This window comes from Suillus subalutaceus (genome assembly GCF_016647625.1).
Source record: "Suillus subalutaceus strain FC151 chromosome Unknown DFJ58scaffold_453, whole genome shotgun sequence".
NCBI classification, from domain to species: domain Eukaryota; kingdom Fungi; phylum Basidiomycota; class Agaricomycetes; order Boletales; family Suillaceae; genus Suillus; species Suillus subalutaceus.
Window position 1 is genome coordinate 1 of NW_024540702.1, and position 11,477 is coordinate 11,477.

An 11,477-nucleotide genomic window follows, 5' to 3' on the forward strand; every position below is an offset into this window, starting at 1 on the left:
CTAGACAAGGCATTCTTGACTATGAATTGAGTGGCACACTGTTGTTATCGTCGTCGATGGCGCACTTCTGACGTGTCGCCAACAGTATTCCTCGACTTTCCGAGCGCTTGGTTTCTCGGCATCTGGATATCAAGCAAGACGGAATGAGGTCAAATCTATTTTTTGCGGAATATTAGAATGAGATTGGGATCCGGATGTAAAAGAAGAGTACAGAAAGGAGTATTCGAACGTGTGGAGACGTGCTCTTAGTATCTGCATTGATCTCACAGGTTCGTGCATTTTGCGGTCCTCAGTCACGCAAGTGCTAACCAACACCACTGAAGTACACATATTCCTATGTCCAGTTGGAAAGTTGCGATCAGACAACCATGAGCTTCTGGTTGTGTGATGGCGAGACGCCCAATGCCGCTATGACACTACACCAGGGGGCCGTTTGTCTTGTGTTGCCATCCGCCGCAACATATGTTCTTGAACTATCTTGTCACTAACGATTTGATTCGGTGCGAGCTCAGGATGTGATGTCAACCGAAAACGATATATATTCTTATTTTCAGGTGTTCAGTTGGAATCCATCCGGTGAAAATCTCAGAAAGCGTGGGTTTTCGACTCATATTCTCGTCCGACAAAAACAACTGTTCGCTGCTCCAGGTCTTCGACCTCTTGTCACGCCATCACTGGCACAATTGCGAGCACTAGTTTGATTTCGTCTTCCATACTTCTGATAAGTGGAGTCTCATCCCACACACGACGTGAGGGTAATCATGATTCTCCCTATTGTTCACTGTCAAACGTGTACGGCTCAATCAGATGGAAAAGCCCTTGGCGATGGGTTCGTTTTGAGATTTCACCCCAGGACCCACCGAGCGCATGATGAGTCACTGAGTTGGCCCAAGACATAATATGAAGTATATCAGTGTCGTTCCATGTTTACTATGGTGGCAGAATTCAGGAATATCCTGGCATCTCCTCATCGCTGTTGGTGGTATAAACCACGAATATGAACGCGAACTCGGTGTGAGGAACAGAATAGCAAACCGCGTGATGTTCCACCTTTCAATGGCAAGACGAGAATTGGTAATGCTTGGCTTGTGAGCCGGCTTCCACGTCAGCAGGTTTGATGCTGCGTCGCCAGCAATTGTAGTGTCTGTTTGCGTTACAAGGGTACAAAGCTTCCAGGAACGCTCCTCGCTCGCTGTGAGACATATTATAGATGCATATGCCAGCGGGAAATGCGCCAGGAGGCTAACTAACCCTGTCCATCCCTGTAGATAGACAGTGAGGATGCAAAAACATACGAAGGTAGTATGTAGCGACTCACTTTCGAGTTTGATATGTCGGCCTCAACATTACCTGGCATGATGGTGTGATGAACTACAATGACAAGTTATTTGGGATGGGCTGAGTGAATGGACTGAATCGATAATTCAAGACGGAAGTGAGAATATGGGGAGTTGTGGACTGTCAGTGAGGATATGGTGAAAAGATAATGTTTGCCGGTGTTTTCCCCCATTCATGTTGTCCGATGGCAGTGAAACGCTTGGATGATAAACGCTTGTACGGTTGCTGAAGCTAAAAGATCAACCAGTAGCAAAATTCCATGGATCAGCGAAAGTCGCACACCAAGGTCACCGCGCAAGTCTCACAACGTCCTAAGATGCAGACACTGCGACGGAATATCCATTGTGATGGATGATGCACACAAGACAGGGCTCAGTGAGATTGTTGCGGTCGTTCACCATACACAGAACGATGCGCATTGAAAAGTTAATCAGGTCCGTCCGAGCCCATGCCGATGTGGATGGATGATGGAGCTAACAACAAAGGAAACATTTTGCATTGCAGGTCGAATGACAGTGCAAGTACTGCGTGACCAAGCCAGCCTCACCTATGTATTACATAAGAAATTGCTACAGTCGATTTGACCCATTCAATTAACGACTTAAAGTTAAACAAGAACATGCTGTCTCGCCCGTGGTGTGTGTGGCGTGGGAATATCACGTGATTGGTTGATTTTAAAAAGGTTGTTCAATTTCAACTTCCGCTCTTCATCTTCTCTACCTTATACTTATCACATTGTTATGACTTGTTTCAATCTCTTGCGGTGTCGTAGCTCCTTTCGGGGTTTAGAGCTGTTGCTCCGGCATTGTCTGAGACGCGACTTTTGTGTTCAGCGCCTTCATAGGTGCAAGGCTGTCGTCGACAGTCGCACGATGCGTCAGTTCTCTTTACATGACTCTTCCACGCTTCCAAACCTTCATCTCCTTGCCGTCGCTCCTTACGGGGGTTCTGAGCCGTCGCTCTGGCATGGTGTGTGATGTGTGACTTCCGTGTTCAGCGCCTTCATAGGTGCAAGGCTGTCGTCGACAGTCGCACGATGCGTCAGTTCTCTTTACACGACTCTTACACGCTTCCGAACCTTCATCTCCTTGCCGTCGCTCCTTACGGGGGTTCTGAGCCGTCGCTCTGGCTGGTGTGTGATGTGTGACTTCCGTGTTCAGCGCCTTCATAGGTGCAAGGCTGTCGTCGACAGTCGCACGATGCGTCAGTTCTCTTTACATGACTCTTCCACGCTTCCAAACCTTCATCTCCTTGCCGTCGCTCCTTACGGGGGTTCTGAGCCGTCGCTCTGGCATGGTTGTGATATGTGATTTTTGTGTTCAGCGCCTTCATAGGTGCAAGGCTGTCGTCGACAGTCGCACGATACATCAGTTCTCTTTACACGACTGTTCCACGCTTCCGCACCTGCATCTCCTTGCCGTCGCTCTGCCGTGGTGCGATAGGACTTTCCCGTGTTCAGTGCCTTTACAAGCATGCAGGCATATCGATGTTGTTGACGCACTTGAGGTCTTTCTTGCTGCTCTCTTATTTTCGCGTACGTTTGGAATATCCTGGTACGCGTTGGTGTAATGTCGCCATTCAGATCGATGACTTCATATTCGACCTGGGATTGGCGATTCAAAGCGGTGGATCTACCTGGCAGAGTCAAGGCCGTCATGGATGAAGGATTCGAATTGCAAATGGCAAATGATGGACGATGTCGTCCGTAAGCTAGGCTACTCATTGTAGCTGACTCGTACCCGCCATGTCAACGTTGATAATCGGCTGCGTACGCAACTGTAGTAGTATCAGTGACAAAACGAACGAGACGTACTACCCATCAGTCATAGACAACGAAGAAAAATCGACTAAAATCAACTATACAAGTGTCCGTGGTTTGTATTCCTGAGCTCCAGATTTCACTAAGCCGCGTCGCGTCGTCAAGTGCACGCACCATGCACCAATAGTTTCATGAACGACAATTGTGAGCAACGGTCAACTCATGGGTCTTGGATAACTGTTGTATACATCTTTAGAGTCTTCGGCCATTTCTCATATCTTTCGTGGTGCACAACGCTCACAAGGACAGTTTCCACTTGTCACATATCACCATTCTTGTTGTGACAACGTCATCCACCACGTCTCCTCACACCTGCAGCACTCATGGTACAACCAAACGCGTCCCTCTGAGAGCACCATCACATCTCTCTAAAACGCTCTCATATGTCGATGCACCCTCTCATCTTCCAGCAGCCAAGACCACCCATCGAACTCCGTGAAACTCTGCGCATAATTACCAGATAACCATGGGTTATGAAGACTTACACGGTCGGCTAATCGTCTGACGAGGTTGCTGACAAATACTGTACTTTGAACTGTGATCGTTCATTCGTCTACCTGCCATACCATCGTTCTTTATTCAAGATCTACTTGCATATTTCTTTAACATCATTCGCTATGTCTGATTATACAAATAAGCGTAGTACTCAAGAAGACGTTTCACCGACGGAGAAAATCAAACGCATTCAATCTCATCTGAACATGAAGATACCGAGTTACAATGTATGTCCCGATTGCATTCCTTTGCTGACAATTCAATATGACGTTCGGGATACACAGGACCAAGACGTTGCTCAGCTAAGATCCCCAAGCCCGAATTCATGTACGGCTCAGTACGCGCGTGAACTCTTGGAGATGCTGGAACGCGTGGATCATCAAGTCGAATACCTGCAGGAGGAACGTGAACGAACGCGTATTCGGCACGAAGAAGAGGTAGAAAGGTACCGTGACCGCATTGATACCTTGGAAGAAGAGGTGATGTACCAGAAAGCACTACTTGACGTCACGAGCGAAGACGTAGATCGGCTGGAGGTGGAGACGGTGAAGCAGAAGGAGAACATCAAAGCGATCTTGGAGTACGCACATGGAGACGCCGTAGAGAGACAAATATGCATCGAAGAACTGAAAGATCGTATCATTCAGGTCATTGATCACCCCAATGTGTAACATCTCCTTCATCGACACGATTATCTCAAGTTTAGCTTCATTTTACAGTACAGATAGGCCACATGATTCATCACGACATGATCAGATTCGTTCGTTTGTTCTACATCGCGGTTACACATTGACACATGATCTTGAGTTGCATTTTAATATTCGAATCCTTACTCACTACATTGCTGAACCGTACTTCCCCTTGGACAGTCTCAATCCATTATATCGTATTTTACAACCAACCGTCGTGCAGACGACGACATTTCCTCGTTGGAAGCTAGCAAATCCTTTAGGACTCATATATCAGAGGATGAAGACGGTCAAACAACGACGTACAAGATATGTATCGAGTTCGTTTCTCTGTCCGTCATCACCTCTGATTGATGTGATGATGAGATGGAAATGACTTGCCTGCGCTGCGTTTCCAATGTCCAGATAAAACTTCAAACCAATCCACAATAGAGCTGTGGTAGATGGTCGCTCGCTTGCAGGAGATCATCGACAAGCTCGGTGGTCACACCGTACGGGTATGCTTGTTAAGTCCTGGTGGATGTTTAAAACATAACTTACCGGAGCTGCCCAGACAGACGGTTTTGTGGTCTTCGTGCTCTTCTTCTTCACCTGCCGGCTGTCGTATTCAGTGACAGGGACCCATTCGCGAGGTTTGTGCCAATGCCCAGTATCGCCTTTTCTCGCTCTCACGCACTCCCATCTTTGAGGTTCTTAAACGAGGCCGTGTGTGACCAAGGGGAACCAACAATCATCCCTGTAGGACGGGTGCCGGACGTCTTACATGGGAAAAACAACTTCTCAAACCAAGGCAGCGCCCAAGTATTGCAGATGGTATGTGCTCGGTACACAGTGGTGTTGCAGTCAAGACTTACCCTTGCACAACTATCTTCCAGCTATTCGTCAGTCGACGGTGTGAGAGTAACTCACTTGAGGAACGATCGAGCATTACGGTCGTCTAACCAGAGGTCTGTGTAAATTCAATGCGCACTGCCAAAGCTGGTGCACACCTGTCCGCGTCCCTATCTCGCAGGCACTATGCATCAGGTGTTTACCAACAGGTAGCCGAGAGGAAAAGTGGGGGTGGCGAGGAAGGAAGATGCTGGTGCTCGCGCACAGCTGTTTCAATGAAGACCCTTACCCCGTTGACCGTCCGTGTCAGTTTCATTGAGCTCCCAGCTGTCGAGGCTCAGACGTTTGACGCAGTACCTGCAATCACTTTAGATACTAGGCTAGACCACACTTCAGGAATATATATTGCCAGGATGATCAGTGATATAACAGTGGAGAAAAACCAAGCGAAATGAAAATAACGATACATCGATATAAATTACCACAGATCTGCATCAAACCGCTCGAGGACAGAATTCGCATCTTCCACATCCTTTTGTGCCTTCTTCCGCATGTAGAATATCGGGCAGTCCTTGCTCGAATATTGCACATCCTATCGACCACAGTGTCAATGACAGTCGAAGCAACACAGATATAACCACACTTGATACAAAGAGCGCTGAAAATGTTGGCATTGCGTCCACTGTCGCGAGAACCGCACTTGCAGCTGCGACGCGCTTATGATTTGCTTTGATATCGCTCCCCGATCGTTGGTTGACAGTTATTGCACACGGCACCATCTGCAGCAGTGGCGGCAGTGAGATAGGGCCAGACGTTTGCTTGTTTGGGCTTACGTTTTACATTGCTATTCGACAGTAACGGAGGTTTGCACCCAAGGCATGTTACCGTCTTCGCTGTGAACTTCATCAGACCGCCAACTGTTGGAGTTGCGATCTGGATTGACCTGGTGTGCGCGCCAGATACTGGGGAACATATCAACAGACGACATTCACAGCGAATGAAGCAACATACACAACGATGCTGCCTTCTAACCCAGGATTGGTTCAAAAATTCTCACAAGAGGATCTGAGAACTGCGTTTCGAGATAATATTTAGTATCGATGGGAATGCTATTCTCCAAAACATAAAGGGCATCCTCGGATTTTTCGTATGCAGCAGCACCTATTCTTCCACAAGTCAGCATAGAGCCATGATACTTGACGCGGAATGTGACCTTCAATGCCCTTGACAATAACGTAGGTGACACGGCCACGCAAGGCCGGTGCGGAACCTGACCATGGATATCAGGACATAACCAGGTAACCACATCAGTCACAAACCTGCGTCACGTTGCCGCATGCGCTCTGCCAACTCCACATGCGCTTGCTTCGCAGCATAATCTGCGGACATTAGAATGCCAGCCCATTCTCGTTCAAAATTCACATACCAGCTATGGCCGGAGCCTTTGCAATCACCAGTTGGGACATATCGACCTTATTTTGCAGACCATCTGATATGATGCGCTTTGTGTACCTGGGATGGCTGGTTCAGCAACCAAACGAGCAAAAGTGTGTACTTACTCCTCAGCTCCTCTGACGTCTCGATTACCGTAGATACTTGCTGACAGTTGTCTCTCCGGACCGTCTAGATTCCTTAATTCAGTATATCCACGGTAAACTATTGAAGATGAAGACAAACTTCGATCCTCTTTGAGTTCATCTTGCCCCATTCGTCTGGCTTGTCCAGCAACGTCCAGCGTACCGCTTCTTGCTGATGAGAAGATACGGGTAATAAAATTTCTCGAATTCGAGCTCAATAGGTCTGACAGATTTCGCCGTCGCAAAATCTGCCGCCTCCGCTCCTGTAGATTGCTGGTTGGTACGAGCAGAGAGTCATGATCCTTTCCAGTTCTGCAGGCCCAAACCTGACCATGACAGAGTCAGTATCACCATAAATTACTTCAGCATTATCAGCGTGTCCATTATAAATGGAGAATTATGCTTCAACGTCCTACAAATGGTTATTGGTCGGGTGTTCACTGGCGGACAGACTACGACTTACCTACTTAGTTTTCGCGATCATCTGACGCCAATATGCTGCCACACTGCAGGAGATAGGAAGGCAGGGTAATGTTCCAATCGTCGCACCAGTGAACTCATAAGGAGAGTTGGCACTGGTCTGCAATTGAATGAGGTCAGATAGGGTCGCCGTACCAGCTGAATGCAAAGCACCTTCAGAGCAAGCTGACGACCGTCCAAGACTGCACGCTTGGATGGATCGGTCACCTTCTTGAGATCTGCCTTCGCACGCGTACCAGCAGAGATCAAATCTTCCAAGAAAGTAGGTCGTAGACCATTTCGTTTTGCCGTAGTAGCGAAAAATTCTAACCAGAAGCATTAGCCGACTGATCTGCAAACTACATATCCAACAGCTCTAACATACCGTTATTGGGGGTTTGGATATATTCAACGTCCTTGACAAGCTGCATGCGATCAATGGTATTCATTTCGATGAGCGTCGTATAACACAAATTATGTACCATCGTGATGGACGGATACAAATAGCTCATATCAAGAGTTGCAATTGGTGTGTCGTGGTAGCCTTTCCTCGGCTCGATGACAGTGGCACCTTCGTATTGCTCATCAGAACCCTCGCCCTTCAAAGCAGGGATGATATATCTCTCTTGATTAGCCTCGTGAAATAGCTGGGAAAGCACCTTAATGGACTGGCCATTGGAAAGGAGGTAGTTGAAGGGAATGCCCGTGACATGTGTCATTTCAGTGTAGTTGATGAAGCACATAAGTTTGTCCCGCAGTCACTGAGGGAGATATACATCCTGTAGCAACTATAAGAACGACAAAGACGACGCAAAAAGGACTCGATCACCTTTAAACAGCAGACGGCCAGCCGACGTCTGGACTCTGGGGTACCATGTTGCAATTCTGTGATAACGGAGTGGTTCATATTCTCCTGTGGCTCACCAAGGAACTGTGCACAGACAGTGTTGAAGGTATAACTACGTAACTTGTGTTCACGTTGCATAAATTGCAGGACGTCGAGTTGTAGCCGATCTTCTAGCTCTGTATCTTTGGAATCACGCTGCTCGTATGCCTTCGAAGAGAAATGCGTCTCCTTCGTCTCAGTTTTGGAACCTTTAACACAACATCAGTATGATCTTATCACAGCAAACAGAAATGCGCACCATTCATGCGACCAAGAAAAGGGAACTTATTTGCCTTGAGATGCTGTGCTCGATCCATGAGATATGGAAAATCGAATTTTGCAATGTTGTACTCGTTGACAAGATCCTGGTCAACCTCTGCAATATGGACAGCTGCTCAAGCCAAGGCAGCGCCCAAGTGTTTCAGATGGTATGTGCTCGGTACATAGTGGTGTTGCAGTCAAAACTGACCCTTACACAACTATATTCGCGCTATTCGTCAGTTTAGCGAGTGAGAGCACTTCAAATCATGAGTGCACCCAATCGTCGACATCCTCACTACCGCTGAATCTCGCATTTCAACAGCAAACGTCTTTACTATCAGCCGTCGAATGTCCACGGCCAGCGTGAATAATACTGCCAGTAGTCTTTCCAACTCGAGCTCTGTGCGATCTCAAGGTCAATGCCAGCTACTTATATGGTCATTTCAGAAATAGGTTTCAAACTTGTGAAAAAATTTCTTTTCATGGGCTGGTACATATCATGGAGGGTACTTCTATCTATATGTTTCCTGAGACTGCACCCCTGCAGTCGCCTCTGTCCCTGTCCCTGCTGCGGCTGCGCGAGTCCCTGCTGCGGCTGCGTGAGTCCCTGCTGCGGCTGTGCCCTGTCCCTGCTGTGCCTGAAAATCAATGTTGTAGCCCTCGTCAAGGGGAGTCTATCCATAGTCTAACGACATCAATAGGATAATATCCTAGTGAACTATAAGCAAAATACTCGAAATCGAAGGGTTCAAGAAAGCAGCTTGACCGTGGGAACTACTCCGAAAAAAATGCAAAAATCAATGTCGTAGCCCTCGTCAAGGGGAGTCTATCCATAGTCTAACGACATCAATAGGGTAAGATCCTAGTGAATTACAAGCAAAATACTCAAAATCGAAGGGTTCAAGAAAGCAACTCGACCGTGGGAACTACTCCGATAAAAACGCAAAAATCAAGCAAAGTCAAGCAAAGTCTGAACGAGGTTTTGACCTGGGCCATAAGGATGAGGATAAGGAATACGATAGTCAAGACTACGATAGCAAAAAATCAAGAAAACAAGCAAAAGACAAGGATAAGGATTACGACAGTCAAGACTACGATACGATAAGCAAGTCAAGGATAAGAAACGCGATAGTCAAGACTACGATAAGGAAGTCAAAGATAAGGATCACGATAGTCAAGACCACGACAAGGATAAGAAACGCGATACCATAGGATACGATACGATAGTCAAGACAAGGACAAGAAACACGATGGACTACGATACCATACGACAGTCAAGACAAGGATAAGAAACGCGATAGACTACGACACCATACCGCACGATAACTTATATGGTCATTTCAGAAATAGGTTTCAAACTTGTGAAAAAATTTCTTTTCATGGGCTGGTACATATCATGGAGGGTACTTCTAGGAATGATATGAGCCAACAATTAAAGAAATCGGCGGTTGGGTTGTGGAGATATGGCCAAAATACTGACATTTTGGCCCCACCACCATATGTCACCAATATTGATCTCCAGGTGGTCCAGGATTATCACCAATCGATTCCTACACCTAAAAAACACTAGGACAGGCCTTTACAGTATCGGTCTTAAGTTAAATTCAAGCACAGCAAAATATAGGAGGTAGGAGGGGGGAGGAGGACCTTGTATATCTCAAGAACGCGATTTTTTCTGGGAAATCTGGCTCGACCATCGTGTTCAGGTGGATCAAGAACCCCCAGGAAAAATGCTTTTGTAGCACTGGCAAGTCATGGGAAGTCTGTAAAAATCGATCTTTGTGGGGGGTATGAGGCAAACTGACATATTTCAATTCAAACAGGCTAGAAATAATCTGGGACCATCTCCAATCGATTCCTGTGATCATAAAACACTAGGAACATCCTTTGATATATCAGTATTCACATAATATGAAGATATATGAGATAGGAGGGGGAGGGGGACCTTGCATATCTCAAGAACATGATTTTTTCTGGCAAATCTGGCTTGACCATCATGTTCAGAGGGTTCAATAACCCCCAGGAAGGATGCTCCTGAAGGACTGACAAGTCATGGGAAGCCTAGAAAAATCGATCTTTGTGGGGGGGGCATCAGGCAAACTGACACATCACAATTCACATGGGCCCGGATGACTCTGAGACCATCTCCAATCACTTAATATGATACAAAAACACTAGGAACATCCTTTTATACATCAGTATCGACATGGAATCCTGCCTCTGGGCACAGTAGGTAGTAGGTAGGGGGAGGGGGTAGCATCACTCTGAAATATGATTTTTTCGGACCAAACCAGTGTTCCCATCAGATTCAGACGGCCAAATAACCCCAGAAACAAGTTCTATTTGAAGCCAAGCAAGTCATATGAAAGCTCAAAAAATCAATCATTGGGTGAGGCAGCATAACAGGGGTGACATTGCTTACATAAGCACAAGCGGTCAACTTGACCATAGGTGGGCAACTTTGCAACAACATGACTTTGCCATATCAAATTGTTGCTCCTACTGGTCTATGGCTTCAGAAATAAGCCTGAGATCAAGCTATGCAAGTCATGCAAAGGCTGACAAAATTGACTTTGGGTGAGGGCCTCAGCACAACAGGACTTGATAACTCATGACTTTGGAACATGATTTTTTCGCACCAAACAAATGCTGCTATCAGATTCAGGAGGCTCAATAACTTCTAGAACAAGTCCTATCTTGAGCCAGGCAAGTCATGTGAAGGCTGAAAAAAATCGATCTTAGAGGGTAAGGCAGCATGACAGGGGTGTTCAAATTTGAAAACATGATTTTTACACATGAAATGGGCATGCCCACTCGATTTAGATGGTTCAATAACCTCAGGAACAAGTTCAAGATACAGTCATACATGTCATATGATGGCTGGAAATCAATCTTAGAGAGGGAGGCAGCATATCAATGTTGGTTATTTGCTTCTAATAAGCCAACTTGCAAAATTTCAACAAGCATCTTCCAATTACAATATATAGCTTTCGTTTGATTGACGCTGATCATATGCACAAAAATGTGCTGTTTCATCGAATATTTCTTATGATAAGATGTGGCTTTATTATTGTGGCCTGATGTGACAATGATTATATAAGCAAAAATGCGGTCAACTTGAA

The 11,477-nt window shown here is 46.3% G+C and overlaps 3 protein-coding genes across 3 annotated transcripts; 2 read left to right on the forward strand and 1 right to left on the reverse strand.

The window, feature by feature from the left end:
- Window positions 1-2,229: 2,229 nt before the first annotated feature.
- Window positions 2,230-2,648, forward strand: DFJ58DRAFT_738156 (uncharacterized protein; the record flags this gene model as incomplete). The annotated part of the gene is made up of 3 exons (XM_041386970.1): window positions 2,230-2,307; window positions 2,354-2,470; window positions 2,517-2,648. The coding sequence occupies 3 exons, from the start codon at window positions 2,230-2,232 to the stop codon at window positions 2,646-2,648; spliced, it is 327 nt and encodes a 108-aa protein (XP_041234955.1).
- Window positions 2,649-3,774: 1,126 nt separating this feature from the next.
- DFJ58DRAFT_849321 (uncharacterized protein) lies at window positions 3,775-4,695 on the forward strand (the record flags this gene model as incomplete). Its single annotated transcript, XM_041393712.1, has 3 exons — window positions 3,775-3,879; window positions 3,937-4,299; window positions 4,522-4,695. The coding sequence occupies 3 exons, from the start codon at window positions 3,775-3,777 to the stop codon at window positions 4,693-4,695; spliced, it is 642 nt and encodes a 213-aa protein (XP_041234956.1).
- A 955-nt stretch (window positions 4,696-5,650) lies between these two features.
- On the reverse strand, window positions 5,651-8,851 carry DFJ58DRAFT_719893 (uncharacterized protein; the record flags this gene model as incomplete). The annotated part of the gene is made up of 17 exons (XM_041384683.1): window positions 5,651-5,764; window positions 5,816-5,888; window positions 6,026-6,134; window positions 6,205-6,333; window positions 6,386-6,442; window positions 6,492-6,551; window positions 6,599-6,684; window positions 6,728-6,784; window positions 6,913-7,022; window positions 7,081-7,109; window positions 7,239-7,329; window positions 7,383-7,534; window positions 7,594-7,876; window positions 8,038-8,303; window positions 8,354-8,485; window positions 8,749-8,781; window positions 8,818-8,851. The coding sequence occupies 17 exons, from the start codon at window positions 8,849-8,851 to the stop codon at window positions 5,651-5,653; spliced, it is 1,815 nt and encodes a 604-aa protein (XP_041234957.1).
- Window positions 8,852-11,477: the final 2,626 nt, after the last annotated feature.